Source organism: Dendrobates tinctorius, unplaced genomic scaffold, assembly GCF_039654945.1.
Source record: "Dendrobates tinctorius isolate UK_male_01 unplaced genomic scaffold, ASM3965494v1 ptg000062l, whole genome shotgun sequence".
Classification (NCBI taxonomy): Eukaryota; Metazoa; Chordata; class Amphibia; order Anura; family Dendrobatidae; genus Dendrobates; species Dendrobates tinctorius.
In genome coordinates, this window is record NW_027361730.1 from 40,613,614 (window position 1) to 40,635,397 (window position 21,784).

At 45.4% G+C, this 21,784-nt stretch overlaps 1 protein-coding gene across 4 annotated transcripts in view; it reads left to right on the top strand.

Moving 5' to 3' along the window:
• LOC141093111 (long-chain fatty acid transport protein 2-like) overlaps window positions 1–21,784 on the top strand; it is a 243,014-nt gene that overhangs the window by 143,782 nt on the left and 77,448 nt on the right. For all 4 annotated transcript variants that reach the window (XM_073579587.1, XM_073579590.1, XM_073579588.1 and 1 more), the window contains one exon: window positions 20,026–20,224. In XM_073579587.1, the coding sequence (XP_073435688.1) occupies window positions 20,026–20,224 (199 nt within the window). The remainder of the gene's footprint in view (window positions 1–20,025; window positions 20,225–21,784) is intronic.

Here is a 21,784-nt window from a genome sequence, read left to right on the forward strand (position 1 = left end):
TATCCAGTACAGGGCCTAACTGAGGTTCTACTGTGACCGTGACATGTCGTCCTCTCAGGTATACAATCTTACACCTGCCTCCCACCTTAATTACAATAGATTCCAGGTACCCTGTTTTCCCCTTTATATATGTATATATATTTACATGACTAGTCACTTGAACCGACACCACATGTACACAGTGCACTGTCCTCTTTGTGAGCACTCAGAGCGGATGCCCTGACAGAATATACTCAAGCGGAAAACAACTGGACTTGTTATTCTGACGTCCGGCCACTAGATTTAATTAGCTTTTTAGGTAACCAAATCCACTGATACAGGTGCAAGTGAGGATTCAAATCCGTCCCAGTAGTACTTCACGGAGCTCTCCTATGGCATTCACGTTTTACCTGAATCTTGATATACAAGAATTCACACAGTCTCAATCAGTCCATATGCAATATCAGTAACAGGAATGTTCTTGAAGATGCTGAGAATCCTATCTAACTCTCCCTATCTAACTAAACAGTCGGTGACCGGTCACACATGTCAGATTACTCATGGGAGTCACTCCCTCTGGATCACACCGTCCAACTTGGATCACTTCAGGCTCTCGATCCTTCTCAGTCTCTCAGGGGCAGGCAGGGCTCCTTCTCTTCATTTTTCCTCAGGAGCTCTAATCTCCAAAGCAGTTCATGTTTCCAGAACTTTCTCCTCTTGTTCCAAAGTGACCTCTAGTGGCCGAACTAAATTACTGCAACATTATTTCTTATAACAGGAAACATTAACATGCTACACTCTACCCCTCTTATAATTTGGCGTCCCGACAAATGGCTTCCCACAACTCACATGCAGCATGTACTCATCAGAATTATACCGTATCGGGGGAAGTCCAGCTGTGCTCCTCTCCGACCTCAGTAAGCCAGTACCTGCCATACTCAATGGAATATTCGTCATATCTGGTGAAACAGTAACATCAAGGGCCCTCTGTGGTATATCTGGAATTTGCACTGTCGGACTCTGCACTTCTGGGAGTATGCCCTCAAAGTCATCCCAACAGTCACATTCAACATTGCTCTGTTGTACCACCGTTGGGGATCAGACAACTCAGGGGGACAGACAGATGCCTTGGACATACACCGCTTTAGCCAATTCGTGCAATGGGGTCCGATGTAGAGCGCCTGCCATGGCTGTGGAGTACTCGGTACCGGGCCATTTCTTAAAGGGGCAGTGTCACGGCAGCGATTACATGGTCTTTGGCCTTGGGCATCCAATAAAAGGGGATATTTACAACAGAAAAATAAAGAGTTTGTAAAGTGTTCATGACGCCACCTGTGGTGTCTGATCAGAGGTGACCAGCGCTGCAGTGAAGATCCTCTGGGACTGATGGTGATGCAGCAGAGTTGGTATAGCTCTCCACAGGCAGAGCTTTGTCCCAGAGCAGTTGTGGTAGTGAAGATGTTGTATTTGAGGATGATAGATGTAGCAGAGTTGGATAGGTGATGCAGGAATAACTAGAGGACACAACAGAGTGAAGTTTCCTTTACCTTTTACTGAGCTGTCTAGGTAGAGTCCAGGGCTCAGGTTACAGATGATTCTGGAGTCAGTCAGCCTGGAAGCAATTTGGGTATCTCCTTATTCAAGTGGGTTGTGAGGCCTCCTCTCTTGCGCTATTCTCTGAGATACTTGCTGCTGTGAACTCTATTCAAGTTCCTCTCTCTGTCTGCTACTTAGGTAGAACTCCACTTGCATGACAGGCAGCTGTAGCATGCTTCAGGGATCGCTCCTATATGGTGTCTCTGGCTCACATGTGCTGCTATGTCTTCGAGTCTCAGTTGGGGACAGAGGATCTGCGTTCTTCTGTCCTCTGGATTCTGCTGCAGGGACTTTAGTACTCACACAGCCTCGGACTCCGGAGTCCGGTCTCTGGCGCTCAAGCCTGGGGGTGAGCTCCACTATGGCTCCTGTCCCCAGCTTCTCTCCGCACGTCCTCTCTTCAGGCATTAACTCCTACTAACTTTCTCCACCTGACCAGAGAGAGCAGCTCCCCTGAAGTTGGGTTTAGAGCTCCCCCTGCTGGCCTGGAGCAGGAACTGTGTTGTATGCTGGAACTACCTGATAAGGGAATCCCTTCCTTGCTTCCAGGCATGACATCACTCCCCCTGGAGGGAGGCAAGGCCATTGTGGCAACAAAACTCCTGGGGTGCCACAGATGCACCCCTCAGGAACCATTGTGTACACACCCCTGGAAACACTCTTTCCACTTCTGTGTAAAGCGTATCCTCCTACCTGTCACTCATCTTCCCTTTTGGACGCGTTACTCGCACTAGCACCTTATCACCCTCCCAGAACTCATCCACGTGCACCGGTCCCCGATCTCGGTGGGGATGTTCCTGTACACGTTCTTTCACTATTTGATGAATTTCTCGCAACTTTCGATGGTGATCCTGGACCCACTCACTGCCTGTATGATACTCAGGCTCATCCGGTACAGTCAAACCCATTTTTTCGATTTCTCATCCAGGCCGAACAAACATCATTATGTAAGGTGTGAACCCTGTTGCTATAGGCCCACGTAAGTTCTGGGAGGAACTCAGTCCATTGCTCCTTTTGCCTCTGTTCCAATGTTCTCAGCATCTGGAGCAGTGTTCAGTTGAATCGCTCACAAGCCCCATTTCCCTGTGGGTGATAGGGTGTCATGCGCGATTGCTGAATCCCATAGACTTGCAACAACTCGGTCATGATCTAACCCTAAAAGCAGGCACCTTGAACTGAATGCACCCTTTGGGGACACCCATAAACTGGGATGAAATGCTTACAGATTGCCTCTGCTGTGGACTTAGCAGTCTGATCCTTGGTGGGAAGGCCACAGCAAATTTTGTAAAATGATCGGTCATGACTAGGCATGATTGATGATCACATCTGGAGTACCCGATTGACAGATAATCCACCAATAATACCTCCAACATGGCAGACACCACAATTGTCTGAACAGGAGCTCTCTGTTCTGGGGACTTATTCAATTCACAGGAAAATATGACTAATTTTTCATGATTTAGATTGCACATACCGTGCTTTCTGCTGCATCTCCTTGGTTTTTAAGAGAACATGCTGCCCTTCCCCCCCTTTTCATTTCTCCAGACACACAGCTGCAGGTCTCACTGCCAGCACTGTGTAATTCTACCCCTGTCTTTTCCCCTCCCTCGAGATTCTGGCTTTTGAAAAGGCAAATCCAGTCTGTCTGCAGCACATGGTTTTGGAAGTCCATTTGTTCATTCTGGATCGAATATAATAACACAGAATATTCTTAGAGGCAGGAAACTTACATTTTTGGGATCTAAATCATTAAAGCTATTCATCACAGCATTTGGCGATGTCTGCACCCACCAGAAAGCGAGTGAAGGTTATCTGCCTTCCGGTAATACCTAGATATAGGATGCTTGGTTTTAAATGAAAGCTAATTTTGTAAGAATACATAGAATACTTCTGTCATCTCTCTGGAAGCCTCACAGCCAGAGTTATGGCTCTCATAAATTTTTAGTAACTTTCAAAAGGGAGAGCATTCCATAGCTCCACCCACCCAGTGAAGTCATCCAGAGAAAAAGTATAAGGCTAGGATGCCTAATTAGGAATTTGTTATTCACCCGGAGTGCCAGCTAGGAAGCTGTGCTGATAGACCATTTTCCCTTCGGGAAGGTGCCCCTCCTCCACATGGCATGCCATTGACTGAGATATGTAAGTTTCATATTTTAATACATTTTATTTAATAATTATCTGTATATATTATATCTTGTTTTGTTTGTAACATCTTTTATATTTTTGTAAACACTGCCTATATTTTCTGGAGTAAATCTGTAAAATTTACTAGTTTCGTTTTCCTTGCTCTATAACGTACCGCCACGTTCCCCGTGCTAAAATTTATGCCACCTTTTGGGTTGGCACCTGACCCGATATTGATTTTTATGTAGAACGAGGAGTTGGTGGCAGCAAAGTGTTCTGAGGTATTGGGGAGACCCTGGCAGTGATGGAGCAGAGGTTTTATGTGTGTATTTCCTGTCTGAGACTGGGGATATACATACCGCCTTCACTGCAGAGTGCCCAACAGCCATTACACGACAAGGCAGCTTTTCTGGGGGACTATTTATTCTAGGTGTAGTTCCCTGACTGACCTGAGGGTAAGGGGGGTGCCAGAGAGCTGCAAGTTCCAAAACCGGAACTGAAGGTGTAAACAAAAGTTGTGGGTGGTTATATAACCCATGGCCACTAATAAATAGTACATTTGTGGCAATTGGTTGGATATAATAAATCCCTGACAACTGGGGGGCAACCTCACACTCCTCAGTTCAAGACAGCTGGCACCTAGCACACACCTCTCTCACGACTTCTAAGCCAGGTGTGTACATGAACCGATGCAACCATCGATAGATGAGTCTTCTCTGGACCAAAATGTTCACCCTGTGTATGAGCCTCTATGGCAATGTCTGGAGCCACTGAGGCTGGGAATACCACCTGCCAACAGCACCCCAGCTCTGCCGCTATGTAGATCGAGCGATACAGTACCCCTTCTGCTATGGCCAATTGGTCCCACTGCTGTAGCAGTTTCTGCCCCTCTCATAACAGCTCGGAGTCCGCATCCTGTAAATTGGCTCACTCCTCACGAGTCTTTCCCAGCAACGTGGTGACCTGTGTCGCCATCCCACTTGAAAGTGCCACATCCATGAACACATGTAATCACCTCAGGTTGGGAATCTCAGAATCCTCGAAGTCTTCATCCACCACATGCTCGGGTGTACCTCGAGTCACTCGTGACATAGCGTCGGCATTGGAGTTCTCTTTACCAGAACGGAACCGAATCCGGTAATTAAACTTGGATATCCGTGCTACCCACCTCTAATCCAGGGCTCTCAGCTTGGCATTCTCCATGTGCGCCAGTGGATTATTATCTATCATCATGAGAATCTCCAAGCCAGATATTCTGCAAATTTCTCAGTCATGGCCCACACCAAGGCCAACATCTCCAGTTTGAATGAGCTGTAATTATCTGGGTTTCGCTCAGTGTCCTGTAGAAGCCAGCTGGCAAATGCAATGACCCTCTCACGCCCCTCCTGTTCTTGGGCTAACACGGCTCCCAAGCCATGGAGTCTCCCATCAGTGTACAGGATGAAAGGTCAGTCAAAGCGTGCATACGCCAACAAGGTGCCTGCACAAGGCGGCTCGGATCCGATCGAATGCCTTTTGCTGTTGGTCCGTCCATTGAATAGGCTGGTTCCTGGGCCTTCGCACCATCCCTCTCAACAGCTCATTCAGTGGCTCAGCCACTTTAGCAAAGTCTTTCACAAACTAACGGTAGTATCTGGCTAAACTGAGAAACGCCTGTACTTCCCTCTGGATCTTGGGCCTGGGCCTCAATTTTGCTTGGTGCCGGCATCACACCCTCAGCCGATACTACATGCCCCAGATACTCGATCTGCATCCGGAACAGGTGACACTTTTTGGGCTTGATCTTAAGTCCATTGTCTCTCAGACGGTGCAACACTTGCCGGAGCTTTTTCAGGTGATCGTCACACAATTCTCTGAATACAATCACATCATCCAGGCTTTCCACACCATAGATCAACACGGACTCGAAATTGTAATTACCCAAGCAATATTCCATCAGCCACTGAAACTTTCCTGGGGCATTAGTCAGTCTGTAGGACATTCGTTTAAACTCGTACAGACCCATCGGTAAGATGAATGCTATCTTTTGCCGATCTCAAGCCGCGATGGGCACCTGCCAGGAGCCACTGGCCAGGTCAAGTGTGGAGACTTACTTCACCTTTTCCAGGGCAGACAGGGATTCCTCAATTCTTGGCAACTGGTAGGAGTCATGTACAGTGTGTGCATTCAGCTTGCGGTAATCAACACAAAACCGTATGGACCCGTCCTTCTTCCATACCAATACGACTGGTGCGGCCCAAGGACTCTGACTCTGGTGGATCACCCCATTATACAGCATATGCGCTAGCATCCCCTTGACCTCTTGGTAGAGGTTCGGTGGAATCTGGCGATATCTCTCCCAAATTGGGGGTGTTTTCTGTGGTTATCTCGTGTTCCACTGCCTTCGTGCAACCAAAGTCTTCATCACCCATGGAGAAAGCAGCCTGATATTCCTAGAGTGTAGCCTCCAGCCTGTGTGCCTGCTTGGATGTCAACTGGGACTCATCCACTCCCACAATCTCCATAATCTTCCTGCCATTCCACGCAGGTGTGGGGGCTCTTCTGCTGTCATCTGCATTGACAGGGTTCAGGCGGTCTGGCGGTCTGCCCTCAGTGTGAACTGACTTTTGGGAATGACTCCTTCGCCCCACACACATTCATTAGCCAACTTAGTGCCTACCACCAGAGTTACCTCTTGATTCTGCAGATTCAGACACCTTAGTGGGACACTTCCATCTTGTACAACGGCCAATATTCGGGCTATCATCGGACTATCCATGTCTTCTGACAGACCCACCAGCTCTAGAACCTTCTCCACACCGTTCAGTTTTCTGTGTGTCCCTATCGACATCAACACATGCTTCTTTTGACCCTGGCCGATGACCGCAGCAGACCCATGTGGGACATACACCACTCCCACCGGTCTTCCTTCTGCCGAACTTTTCTGAACACTGCACGAATGGACCACCTGCTGCAGAACTGAGTGGTTTTGTGGGGTGTCAATACCTAAGACCAACGCGCTCAAACAGAAGGGAGTCCAGCTCTCTCAGGATATTCATTCCCAGAACCACCAGGAGGTTCGTCCTCACCTGTGTCTTAATGGGTACCCCTTCTTTGGTTTCCAACTCCTGGCCACACAGCTGCACCTTCATCCATGCAATGCCAACCATTGGAATTTCCTCATTATTAGTGGCCTTCAGCCTTAACAGATGTCCCGACTCCGGTTTGACAGTCCCTTCTAAGTGCACCTTGAAAAATTTAATTGGCATCGTCGTCGCCTCCGATCCGGTATCCACCAAGCACGCCACCTTCTTTCCTGCAAACTGCACCTCCAGGGTGAGACTCTCTGCAATCAGATCCTTGGAATAGACATTGGGTGTTGATTTTTGTTCCGGCCTTGCCGTATGCCCAACTATGGCGAGGGCCTCTCTTTTGCAGACACCGGGACTTCAGCTGGCAGCTTCTTCTGGCAGCCTCGCTGCATATGACTGAGTTCTCGGCATTGCCAATATTGCATTGGTCTTCTTGCCCTGTGTCAGGGGCAGATAGCGCTGCCACCCAGGAGGCAAGGACACCAGCTACAAGTATGTGCAGGATTCTTACCCACCGCGGTGAGAGTCAGGAGTATGGCGCGGGTATGGCTAGACCAGCTCCAGGACCTGCGGGGAGGGCAGAGCGATAGTGAAGCGCCAAATGCACGCAGGACCTGCGATCACGTGACCGCGTGTCAGAGAACTGGGTGGGACTACAGCCGAGCTCTCGCAGCGTGGAGAGTATCAAAGCGGCTCAGAGAAAATAACAATAGTCAGGCAAGCAATAAGGTCATACACAGGGCGGGCGGCGAAGTACAGGAGGGATATTCAAAGGAAGGTCAAGAACGTAGCCAAGGGTCATACACAGGACGGGCAGCGTGGTACACAATCAGCAGACAAGAGACGTTAACAGTGACAGGACCGGGTCAAGCACCAAGCAGACAAACAACGATTGGCATGAAGCACAGACAAAGCAAGGTCAGGCACACTGAGCTAAGAGTATAAACGACAGGGGACGGCGCTACCATGTGGCTATAAGAACCCTCCCTGGATTCTCAGAGAGGCTTTCCATGTTAACTCTTACACCACCTAACCTGACGTCTCAGTAAACCATGACTGTACCCCCCTTTCAACGGGGGGGCCTCTGGACCCCCAGGCCTTTCAGGATATCGAGCATAGTATGCCCTAACCAGGCGATCGGCGTGCACCAATCTGGCTGTTACCCAAGACCGGTCCTCAGGGCTGTACCCCTTCCAATGCACCAGGTATTGCAAAGACCCACGAACCCATCGAGAATGTACAATGTGTTGAACTTCAAATTCCATATGTCCATCAACCAATACCGGGGTTGCAAGGGAATCTGGTTCCTCTACCACTGAACCTAATGGTTTAAGCAAGGACCTATGGAAAACATCATGGAGTTTCAAAGATGAAGGGAGAAGTAAGTGATACACTACCGGGTTAATCACTTCACTTATCTTATAAGGGCTAATGAATTTCAGCCCCAGTATGGCGGAGGGTAACCTTAGGCTTATGTTTCGCAAGGAAAGCCACACCTTATCTCCACACTGTAACGTCTGACCCGAGTCCCTCTTATTATCCGCGAAATATTTATATTTCCCTTGTGCTTTGGAATCATTCAAACGAACCTTTGACCACAGATCACTGATCCGGTTGACACAATCCTCAGTCCCCGGACAGTTAGAATCCAGACGTGAAAATTCACCGAAATGAGGGTTTAATCCGTAATTAATAAAAAATGGTGACCTACCAGTGGATTGATTTATTCGATTGTTGAAGGCGAATTCCGCCAAAGACAAAGCATCGCACCAGTCATCCTGCAAAGTGGAAGAGAATCTGTTCCAGCGACTGCTTCGTGCGCTCCGTTTATCCATTGCTTTCTGGGTGATAAGCTGAGGAAAAAGACAGAGATATCCCCAAATTCTTGCAAAAGGCCTGCCAAAACTTAGTTACAAATTGCGTCCCCCTATCGGATACAATGTTCATAGGTACCCCATGAAGAAGAACAACCTGGGAGAGGAAATGTCTAGAAAGGACTTCTGCTGACGGTAACTTAGCCATAGGTACGAAGTGTGCCAACTTGGAGAATCTGTCCACAATTACCCAAACCACAGTATTACCCCGGGATGGAGGGAGATTAGTAATGAAGTCCATGGACAAATGAGTCCAAGGTCTTCTCGGTATTGGTAAAGGCACCAATTCCCCGGCCGGCAATGAGAGCTCTTGGAACGGGCACATATCCCACATGCTGCGACATATCTCTTAACCTCTGCAGACATTAATGGCCACCAAAAAACTCTTTTTACTGCTTCACATGTGGCTGTAATACCTGGATAAGCGCACAATTTTGAGTCATGGAATTCCCACAGGAGATTGGTGCGCAAGTGTTGTGGAACAAACAATTTATGTGCTGGTTTGGACCTTGGAGCGAAAGATTGAGCCCCCACAATCTCCCGCTCCAATTCCGATGACAGCTCCGCTATAACCACAACGGGTTAAAGAATGGAGGACGGTGGGTCAGGGGCGGACAACGGCTCAAAACTGCGTGATAACGCATCTGCTTTCACATTTTTAGATCCTGGCCAAAAAGTAATAGAAAATTGAAACCTGGAGAAAAAAAGTCACCAGCGGGCCTGCCTGCGAGTCAATCTTTTGGCTGTTTTAATATACTCCAAATTTTTGTGATCAGTAATGACTGTGATAGGGTGAGCTGCCCCCTCCAAAAAATGCTTCCACTCTTCGAGCGCCAACTTGATTGCCAGAAGCTCTCTGTTCCCAACGTCGTAGTTTCTCTCTGCTGGAGAAAATTTTTTCGAAAAATAGGCACAAGGCCTAAGGTTAGAGAGAGTAGCTGACCCCTGAGACAACACAGCCCCCACCCCTACCTCTGAAGCATCAACCTCCACTACAAATGGCAAGGATGGGTCTGGTTGAACCAATATCGGAGCAGACATAAAGCAGTTCTTTAGAACAAGAAAACATTGTCTAGCTGGAGGGGGCCAATTCCTTATATCAGCCCCTTTACACATGAGATCAGTAAGAGGCTTGATTATCTGCGAAAAGCCTTTGATGAACCTGCGATAATAGTTCGCGAATCCCAAGAAGCGCTAAAGTCCTTTCAGGTCCTGAGCATGGACCAACTCCACAATGGCTTGCACCTTCTTGGGATCTATCTGAAACCCCTGTGGCGAGATTATGAGCCCTAAAAATGTTAACTCCTGGACAAAAAACGTACATTTTTCAAGCTTGGCGAACAGTTGATTTTCTCTGAGTCTTTGAAGTACCATTCTGACATGCAATAAATGAGAATCCTTGTCAGCAGAATATATTAGGATGTCATCTAAGTAGACAACAACAAAGTGGCCAATGAGATCCCCAAATACCACATTGATGAAATTCTGGAAGACAGCTGGTGCATTAGTGAGACCAAATGCAAATAATCCCACTGACGTGAGAAAAGCTGTCTTCCATTCATCTCCTTCTCTGATTCTTATCAAGTTATAGCCCCCTCTAAGATCCAATTTAGAAAACCCTTAGCCCCAGAGAGCTGGTTACACAAATCTGGAATCAGGAGTAAGGGATATGTATTCCTGACGGTAATTTTGTTGAGTTCTCGAAAGTCGAGGCAGGGACGTAGGCCACCATCTTTCTTTTAAACAAAGAAAAATCCTGCTGCTACTGGGGAAACTGAAGGTCTTATGTGCCATTTCCGGAGACTTTCAGTGATATATTCCTTCATAGCAAGATGCTCAGGGCCTGACAAATTGAATAAACGGGCTTTGGGCAATTTGACCCCAGGAATCAGATCAATTGTGCAGTCAAATGGCCTAAGCGGGGGTAATGCCTCGGCCTCGCTTTCCGAAAACATCCTCAAAGTCCTTAAGGTACTCCGGAATACCCTCCAGACTGACAGAAGACTCGTAGACAGATTTTGCGGTTGTCACACAAAAAACAGATTTATAGCAACAGTCCATACATTTAGAACCCGACTTGACAATTTCCCTTTTTTCCCAATCAATCACTGGGTTGTGCCGTTGAAGCCACGGCATGCCCAATACCAGCCCCGCGGGCAATTTGTCCATCACAAAACACTTAATTTCCTCTAGATGAGAGGAACCAATTTGCAGGGAAAAACTGTCAGAAACATAAAGAATCCCTGAACGGGTGAGGGGAGAAGAGTTGATGGCCACAATTTTCAGTGGGGTCTCCAGCCTGACTGTCCCTATCTTGAGTTGGGAGATGATACAGGAGCTGACCAGATTGAGTGATGAACTGCAGTCCACCAATGCTGTAGAAACAAAATGATAATTGTCTACCACCAGTTCGACTTTAAGCAAGATTTTAGGGCATGAGGAAAAAAGTACCTGAAGGTCTAGGCAGCTTCCTCGATCACTACCCAGACCTAGTAGTTTCCCGTCGACTTAGAGGACGACGGACACGATGGGCAATCCCTCCTCCAATGTCTCGATTCTCCACAATAGAAACAGAGCTGCTTCTCTCGGCAGCGTTTTCTTTCTTTCTCTTTAACTGAGGTGACACCAATTTCCATTGGCATAGGACTGGCATCAACCTCTTTACTGCCAGAATATAAGGAGGTTTCCGAGTGCATAACTCCTCTGGCTCTTAGCCGGCGATCCATCCCCATGGCTTAGGTCATGGCATCCTCCAGAGTATCAGGAGGCGGATGCAGGGCTAAGGCATCCTGAAGGCGTTCTGACAGGCTTCTACGGAATAGTCCCCGGAGAGCAGCATCATCCCAGGAGACCTCCGCTGCCCACCGTCGGAACTCTGAGCAGGACCACTCCGCTGAGTGCTGACCCTGCCATGCATTTATCACCATATCCTCAGCCATCCGAACCCTATCTGGTTCGTCATAAATGCGACCCAGGGCCTCAAAAAAACGCATCAACAGTCATTCGTTCTGGGGCCGTGGGAGCAAGAGAAAACACCCAGGCTTGTGGGGCACCCCGAAGTAGAGAGATAATCACCCCAACCCTCTGAAACTCTCCCCCGGAAGAACGGGGTCTCAGGGAGAAGAACAGTTTGCACCCTTCCCTGAAAGCCCTGTATTCCCTTTTGTCCCCAGAAAAGGAGTCCGGCAGTTTAACAGGAGACTCAGTGGACACAAGTGACACATCCTTAATCTCAGGACCGAGAGCCCCCGCAGAGACGGCCCCCTACATTGTGTCCACCAGCTGTTGCTGGGTATGGGCCATAGTGCGCTGCTCCACATTTAATTTTTGGAACATTTGAGTCAGATGTTTTACCTGGTATGACAGCACCTGCATGGGATCCATGACACAAGCTTGTAATAACCAAACACACACACACTTTTCCCAGAGAGGGGAGGGAAGAAAAAACTGTAACGGTCATTTATAATGTCAGGGGCAGATAGCGCTGCCACCCAGGAAGCAAGGACTCCAGCTACAAGTATGTGCAGGATTCTTACCCACCGCGGTGAGAGTCAGGAGTATGGCACAGGTATGGCTAGACCAGCTCCAGGACCTGCGGGGAGGGCGGAGCGATAGTGAAGCGTCCGATGCCTGCAGGACCTGCGATCACGTGACCGCGCGTCTGAGAACTGGGCGGGACTACAGCTGAGCTCCCACAGCACCGAGAGTAATACTGGTATCAAAGCGGCTCAGAGAAAATAACAATAGTCAGGCAAGCAATAAGGTCATACACGGGGCGGGCGGCGAAGTACAGGAGGGATATTTAAAGGAAGGTCAAGAATGTAGCCAAGGGTCATACACAGGACGGGCAGCGTGGTACACAATCAGCAGACAAGAAACGTTAACAGTGACAGGACCAGGTCAAGCACCAAGCAGACAAACAACGATAGGCATGAAGCACAGACAAAGCAGGGTCAGGCACACTCAGCTAAGAGTATAAACAACAGGGGACGGCTCTACCATGATGCTATAAGAACCCTCCCTGGATTCACAGAGAGCCTTTCCATGTTAGCTCTTACACCACCTCACCTGACGTCTCATTAGAATCATAGAATCATAGAATCGTAGAGTTGGAAGGGACCTCCTGGGCCATCTGGTCCAACCCCCTGCTCAAAGCAGGATTCACTAAATCATCCCAGTCAGATGTCTGTCCAGCCTCTGTTTGAAGACTTCCATTGAAGGAGAACTCACCACTCCTCGTGGCAGCCTGTTCCACTCTTTGATCACTCTAACTGTCAAAAAGTTTTTTCTAATATCTAATCTGTGTCTCATCCCATTCAGTTTCATCCCATTGCTTCTAGTCTTTCCTTGTGCAAATGAGAATAAAGATGATCCTTCTACAATGTGACAGCCCTTTAGATATTTGTACACAGCTATTAAGTCTCCTCTCAGTCTTCTCTTTTGCAAACTAAACATTCCCACATCCTGCAACCTTTCCTCATAAGACAGGGTTTGCAGATCAGTCACCATTCTGGTTGCTCTTTTCTGAACTTGCTCCAGTTTGTTGATGTCTTTTTTTAAAATGTGGTGCCCAAAACTGGACACAATATTCCAGATGAGGTCTGACCAAAAAGTAGTAGAGGGCAATAATGACTTCACATGATCTAGACTGTATGCTTCTGTTAATACATCCTAGAATTGCATTTGCCTTTTTTGCTACTGCATCACACTGTTGACTCATATTCAGTCTGTGATCTATTAGTATACCCAAGTCTTTTTCACATGTGCTGTTGCTTAGCCCTATTCCTCCCATTCTGTATATGCTTTTTTCATTTTTATTGCCCAGATGTAGTACTTTGCATTTTTCCCTGTTAAAAACCATTCTGTTAGTTGCCCACTGCTCCAGTTTATTTATATCTTTTTGAATCCTCTCTCTCTCTTCTCTAGTATTAGCTATCCCTCCTAGCTTTGTGTCATCAGCAAATTTAATCAGTTTACCCTCAATTCCTTCATCTAAATCGTTGATAAAGATGTTGAACAATACAGGGCCCAGGACAGAGCCCTGTGGTACCCCACTTGAGACATTCTTCCAACTGGATGTGCAGCCATTTATGACCACTCTTTGGGTCCGATCACTAAGCCAGTTTTGAATCCACCTAACAGTTGCCTTGTCCATTCCATACTTAGTCATTTTTTCAATAAGGATTGTATGAGATACTTTGTCAAATGCTTTGCTGAAGTCAAGGTATACTATATCTACAGCATTTCTTTGATCCACCCAATCAGTGATTCCGTCATAGAAGGAAATTAAGTTAGTCTGACATGACTTATTAGTTACAAACCCATGCTGACTCTGTTTAATCACTTCATTCTTATCCAGGTACTGACATACATGTTGTTTAATAATTTGTTCAAAGATCTTTCCTGGTATAGAAGTCAGACTCACCGGCCTATAGTTGCCTGGGTCCACCTTCTTCCCCTTTTTGAAGATAGGAACAACATTTGCTCTTCTCCAGTCTTCTGGGACTTCTCCTGTTCTCCAAGAATTTTCAAAGATTATGGAGAGGGGTTCAAAATTTTCTTCTGCTATATCCTTCAGTACTCTGGGGTGTAATTCATCTGGACCTGGAGACTTGAATTCATTTAGGTTAGCTAAGTGTTTCCTCACTATCTTTCTGTTTATAGATATCCTGGATTCTTCTATTCCCTTAATAGGACAGTGAAGAACAGTTGATGTTACATTTCCTTTCTGAGAGAAGAACAGATGCAAAATAGGAATTTAAAAGTTCGGCCTTCTCAACATCCTGTCTTACCATTTCATCATTTTCCTCCTGTAAAAATCCTATAGCATCTTTGACTTTTCTTTTACTTTTGACATATCCCCAAAATCCTTTATTATTGCTTTTGACATCTCTTGCAAGCCTCAATTCATTGTCAGCTTTAGCTAATCTGATTTGTGCCCTGCAGGTTCTGAAGACATCATTATATTCTTCTTTAGATATGCCTCCCTGTTTCCATTTTATAATCATTTCTTTCTTCCTTTTTAACATGTGCTTAAGTTCTGTGTTCATCCATCCTGGTTTCCTTAAATGCTTCCTATTCTTCCCTCTTTTCGGAATTGTTAACAATTGTGCTTTGAGAATTTCATTTTTCAAGATTTCCCATCCTTCCTGGACATTTTTGTCTTTAAGGATATCCAGCCATTGGATCCCTCCAATTCTCTTTCTGAATCCCTTAAAATCTGCCTTTCTGAAATCTAACCTTGAAGTCTGAGTCTTCACAGGTCTTCCTCCTCTAGTTATCCAAAATTCTAAAATAGCATGGTCGCTACCTCCTAGGGTCCCAGCCACTTTTACCTCCTCAACCATTTCCTCCCTGTTTATAAGGATTTAATCCAAGGTAGCAGTTCCCCTTGTTTTCTCCCCTACCTTTTGGAAGATAAAGTTGTCAGCAAGGGAGGATAAGAATTTCCTTGACCTGTTAGTTTTGCCTGAGAGAGATTCCCAACAAATGTCTGGATAGTTGAAATCTCCCATGACAACTATGTCATATTTTTGGAGAACTTGGCCATTTGATGCATAAAGAGTTCATCCATATCTTCAGCTTGCACAGGCGGCCTGTAGTAAATGCCTACAATGGTGTCCTTGCCATTGTTCTGTCCTTGTATTCTTACCCAAACAGTTTCCACAGAACTCCCAGTCTCTGAAGCTTCAATCTCTGTGCAGATATACGCGTTTCTAACATACAATGCGACACCTCCTCCTCGTTTATCAAGTCTGTTTCTTGCAAATAAGTTGTATCCTTCTAGTCTTGTATTCCAATCATGTGTATCGTTCCACCAAGTTTCAGTGATTCCAATGACATCATATTTCTTTTCCTGCGTTAGTAGTTCCAATTCTCCTTGTTTGTTGCCCATGCTTTGTGCATTAGTATAAAAACATTTTAGCTTGTGATTGTTTTCTCTTTCTCCAATATTTTTATTATTTAGATTCTTTTGTCTTTGTTCTTTCTTTTATACTTCTAATAGCAGAGTTCTCAATAGCATTTGTCAGGTGTATGGCTTTTTCTAGTCTTTTGCTTCCCTTCCCACGTTGTTCTAGTTTAAAGCTCTCCTTACATGTGTAGCAAGGAGACTTCCAAATACTTGTTTTCCAGTCTTCGTAAGGTGCACCCTATCTCTAGCAAGTAGTCCATCGTATAGGTAATTCACTCCGTGATCCATGAATCCAAATCGTTGCTGACGGCACCATCGACGTAGCCAGTTGTTCACCTGCAGAATCTTATTCCACCTCCTTGTTCCATGGCCATCCACTGGGAGGATGGAAGAGAAGACCACCTGCGCTCCCAGTTCTTTCACTTTCTTGCCTAAGTTTTCAAAGTCTCTGCAGATGGTTTCCAGGTCATTTCTTGTGGTGTCATTTGTCCCCACATGTAGTAGCAGGAATGGGTAGTCATCATTAGGTCTGAAAAGTCCTGATATCCTGTCAGACACATCTTTAATTTTTGCACCTGGAAGACAGCACATTTCTCTTGAAGTTATATCCGGTCTGCAGATAGCGGCTTCTGTTCCTCTCAACAGGGAATCCCCCATGACCACCATTCTCCGTTTCTTCTTCACAACATTTTTCTTTCTTCATCCAGGAGGACTCTGAAGGCGTACAAGGTTGCTGATTGTGGGCAAAGTCTTATCCTGATGTATTTCTTCATCGTTTTCCTGCGTGAGAGCCTGGTACTGGTTCCTTAGAAGTATGGGTTCTGACTGCCTCCTGATCCTCCTGCTTCTCTGGGTCACATGTTTCCATTCCTCTGTTTCTTCAGGTGCACTTCGAATTTCTTCTCTTTCTGTAACATGAAGACATAATTCTGCTCTGTCTAAGAACTCTTCACCTTCCTTAATGATCTTCAACGTAGCTAACCTCTCTTCGAGATTTTGCAACTTTTCCTCCAACAGGGACACAAGCTTGCATTTGTGGCATGTGAAGTTTGGCTTTTACACTGGTAAGTCTGTGAACATGTAGCAAGAAATGCAGCTCACCAAATGGCTCCTGGCCTCTTCCATATTGAGATTTCTTAAAAACGATGAAAGATGAGCCAAAATTCGGTGCCATGACACCCTGCCTCCAGATGCCTTAGGTCTTAAAGCCGTCGACACTCCCCCTGGGGTATAGGGTGATTGCCCATACAGCAGAGTAGAGGAGTTAGTCAGCGCCGAATATATCAGAGGCATTTCCCTAACCCGCATCTGCTGCATCTGTTATGCCAGGCTTTCTACGGTTTTCTGTAAAGCCGCCAACTATGCCTGGACAGGGTCTAGTCTTGGCCCTCTTGTATCAGCTACCTGCTGGTTACTCCACTGCAGAGCGGGCTTCACTTCTAAGGTTCATGCTACCGCCTCTTCCTGTATTTCAGAATGGTTAACACCAGGGTTACTCCGCCCCTTCAGTAACAATTCACTCCTTAGTGCCTCACTCTATATTCCCTCAAAAAACTGATCCCAAAGAATGCTGTCAACATCGGCCTCAGTACCCACGGTCACAGGCAACTTCTTTTTGATCTCCTTATGCAGTTCCTCCAATGCTATAGCATACTAATTCAGGCTTTCTCCGTCTCTCTGGGTCCAGGCAAAAAACTGTACTTGTAGTTGTCCTGCTGCCGCCACATGATCAAATGCTTTTTCCAATATCAGAATAATGTCATCAACCATCCTCTGCCTATCTTCGAATTTCAGCAAGACAACTTTGCGAGTGTCTCCCTCTAGAGCATTCAGTGCAACTTCCGGCTGCAGTCGGGGGCTAACACCGTGCAATGCAATGGTGTTCCTCAACCTGCCTACCCAATCACTGAACAACAAGTTGTATCCATTGAACTTGGCCAGGTGGTTGAGCAGTGCTCCAGTGGCGGAGCAACCCATTAACCGATCCCTACCAGACAAAATGGGGGAAGGGGGGTGAAGAACTACAGCAGGCACAGCAGCTCATTCCTGCCGACTATGCCAAAATGTAACAAACGGTACGCCGGTCGTTGCTTGAGAAAGGGATACGGCGCTGCTATGAATGACTCTGACCATGGTATAATACTAAACCAACTTGTCTTTATAACTTGTGCAAAAGATAACAGGATTCTATTTCTCGGGATATGGGATAACTTGCCAATTGCTGGGATCCCCATAATCTCGAAAATCGGAGCTCTGAAGAGTATCATGTAAATAGAGCTGTGGTTGATCCTGCGCACTGCGGCACCATTCACTTGTGGCTCCTCAAATAACTCCTCTAAAGCACCACTCCAGCATAATTTTTTTAATTGTATGACTGGAATGGTACTTTAATTGGAAGTCCGTTGCCCCCTGTCTCACACTCACCTTCCGCTGCCTTGATTGGTCTCCAGCATTGCTCTGGTTTGTCTCCGGTGAAAAGTGACCTGCTTGCAGCTCTAGTTTTTCATGGAGTGGCGTGGAGGTCACTTTTCAGTGCAAGTCTATGAGAGCCTCATCCTGGCCTCTTTCTGGCTCTGTTAACCTTGTATTGAGAGCTGGTGATGTAACTTCTGACTTCCGGCTGTCAGAAGCTGCGCTTACAAAATGGTGCCCTGGGACCAGAGCAGTGCTAAAAAGCAGGGAAGACACCAAAGCGTGAGAATATCACTGGGTTCAGGTGGCTTACACTTGAAACGCCACTCCAGCACTGAAACAAAACGCTGGACTAAGTAAATAAAAATCCACTGATCGGGGGTGGGACGTGCTATAGTATGTGGGCTTTTGGGATTGTGTGGCAGGGCTGCTTTTTTGTCCCAGTCCGGCCCTGGTTGTAAGTATGGTTTAATTAAGATTATTAAAGGAGTCTGTTATTTTTTCAATTAAAGGACTTTATTCTTGGTGTGTGTGTTTTTATACAATGTGACTATGGGGTTAGTAATGGGGCGTCTTGTTGACACCTCTCCATTACTAACCTCGGGGCTTGATGTCACCTGACAATACAAAGGGGACATCAACCCCACAAATATGAACCCCACTTGCAACCGCTACAGGGCAAGTGGGAAGAGCCGGGCAAAGCATCAGAATTGGCGCTTCTAATAGACGTGCCTTTTCTGGGCAGTTGCGGGCTGCTATTTTTAGGCTGGGGGGCCAATATCCATCTGCCGCTCCTGCTCTCACTGTTATTAGTGGCAGCAAGTGGCAGCTGATGGGATCTGTAGTCCCATCAGCTGACACCAGTGACCGGAGGTAAACTTTATACCTCCGATCACAGCTGAGTGCTCACACTGTCTTCTGACAGCATGAGAACTGCGGCTCTCTGACTAGCGTGGAGGATTTCACCGCCGATCAGAAGTGCTACGCCGGTGTTTCCCGCCATGTCACAAAGCTTGGGGAAACACAGGTTTTTGTGCTTTGTTCGGCTATATTTGCGATTTTATTGACAAATCGGCGGATATTGCAAATTCGACGATGGTAAGCTGGACCGAACATTGAAATATTCGCTCATCTTTAATTATAATCCCTATTATTCCTATTGGAGATCAAAATCTAAATTCCCTATCAATACATCTTTGGCATGTATTGTTAAAAAAAAATAAAATATAAAAATAAACATGTAGTATTACTGCATGTAGATGGATCCAAACCAGTAAAATGTCACAGTATTTATCTTGTATGTAAATGCTGTTAAAAAAAAATTTTGTAGCATTGCTCTTTTTCGGACATCTTGTAACAAAAAATGAAATAAAAATTGATCAAAATTTTTTATGTTGATCAAATATTTACAAATAAAACCTAGAACTCATCTTGCAAGAAATAAGCCTTAAAACAGCTTCATCAAGGGAAAATAAAAAAAAAAGTTTTGGTAAAAATAAGCTAAATTTATAAAAGTAATCGTGATATTTGCTTACCTTGCTTTTTGTTAATATCACGCACTGGAATTATATTAGCACTCAGAGCAGAACTATATAAACTGTAGAGTGTTATGCCTTGTGCAAGACCTAGGGATATTTTGACACAGGGTGCCAAAAACATCAAAGAAAGAATTTATTTTCTTTAATCATTTTCTGTATATAGCACCATCATATTCCACAGCGCTTTACAGACATCATCACTGTCCCCATTGGGGTTCACGAGCTAAATTTCCCTCGAGAATGACTTTGGAATGTGGGACGAAGCTGGAGAACCCGGAAGAAACCCACACAAACACGGGAAGAACATACAAACTCCTTGTTGTCCTTGGTGAGATTTTAATCCAGGACCCCAGTGCTGCAAAGCAGTGAGCCAAGGTGCTGTCCTCAATGTGTCTTGCATTGCCGCATCACACATGCAGTAGGCAAACAACAGTTTATCTATTGTGCCCCAAGTTTTCCTTTTAATAATTATATTACATGGTTAGTGTTAAATGGTTAATATTTTTCCTCTGTCTTAGGTGAGACTGGACTACTGATTGCAAAACATTTGAAAAGTAATCCATTCGTTGGATATGCAGGAAATAGAAACCAGACCGAAAAGAAGAAACTCCACAATGTTCTTGAAAAAGGAGATACATATTTTAACACTGGAGATTTGATCATGGTTGACAAAGAAGGGTTTGTTTTCTTTCAGGATCGTGTAGGAGATACATTTCGGTAAATATTTTTCTAAATTTGACGCTATAAAATATGTATTAGATTCTCTAATCAATACTGGTTAAATTCCATAATTTAGTCCAGTTGAAACATATAGCGCTCTGTTTATACACAATTTTTAATTCTAACCTTTTTATTTGCTTTCTTTCATTTGTTGCTGGCATTTTGAAATGCTGTGTTTTGATAACTGACTCGAAATGGCAACAAAAAAGGCAAAAGGAAAATTAATGTTTTATATTAAAAAACCACTGAAAAGCCTTTCATAAACATGCTTAAATACAGGATTAAATTACACCACTTGTCAATGGAGGAATTATATTTATGCTCACTTGAGTAAGGTTGACAAGTACACTCGGAATAGTTGTAAAATTAGGGTTTTTAATGTGTCATTTGGCAGTTAAACTTGTATAGTGGAAACTGCAATTTCTCACATAGCCAAATATGTTTCTGAACAGTCTCAGGGTCATTAATGGGGTATACATCAGCAATATCTGTGCTTAGTTAGAGGAGTCCCGGGGATACAGCTGCTCAGAGGATGTCCGGAACTCAACACAAATGCAATCTTAACGGTTGAACCCAAGTTAACAATGATGTTCTGAGTGCCTATCCATTTCCTTCAATACCTCTCCTGACCAAGGATCTGGTGACCTTTGGAGAGCAGCCTGCGAAAAGTAGGCCACTGTCAGTGCCGTACATGGTAATGGCCATCTTTCTCAGGATCTTGGTCTTCCTCTTCTCCATTTGGCACAGGAGACTATTGCCAACTCTCAAATGTTTATGGGACTTTTTTGGAGTGTTGTCCCCATTCTTCATCCACAAGTATAATCTCTGCTGTCGGACTGCTTATCATAGTGTGTTCTGGTGCATTTCTCGTGGATCTGTATTTTCTCAGGATTTTATAATAATTGGTCTGCATTGGACTTTTCGTGCTTCAATTACTGATTGAATGTAAAAGTACAGAGTCCTAGTTGCTTAGCTACCAAGTTGTGAAACTCCTGTATCTCAATTTCATACCATTATTGACACATATGCAGTCTCCACTCTTCACTTACTGCATGCTGGCTTCATCTTATCAAGAGGACATTATCTATTTCTCCGAAATAAGAGTAGGAAGAGAATTACAAATGACAGAATTCCCTGGGCTGTTGTACTCTCATACCAGTTCATAAATATAGTCTAACTACCTGTCCTCCTTCCGTTATGACAACGTTTTTACGAGATGTAATGGGGCAACTCAGAGATGCCTACAGTTGTTACTTCCATATCGGTGGTAGTGTGCATCTTCTTTGTATGGTTTAACCAGCATATTTGTTCAGTCACTCTGCCCTCAAATCAGACCCATTGACAGAATGTAACTGGGAGAGGAATCCATAAAACAGAATGTAATTCTTAGGGTCCCATTACACTAAACGATGCACCAGCGATCCCGACAACGATATGACCTGGTCAAGATCGCTGGTGCGTCACTACATGATTGCTGGTGAGCTCTCAAACAGGCAGACTCACCAGCGATCAGGACCAGCGAGGACGCTGGTATCCAGGGTAAATAGCGGGTAACTA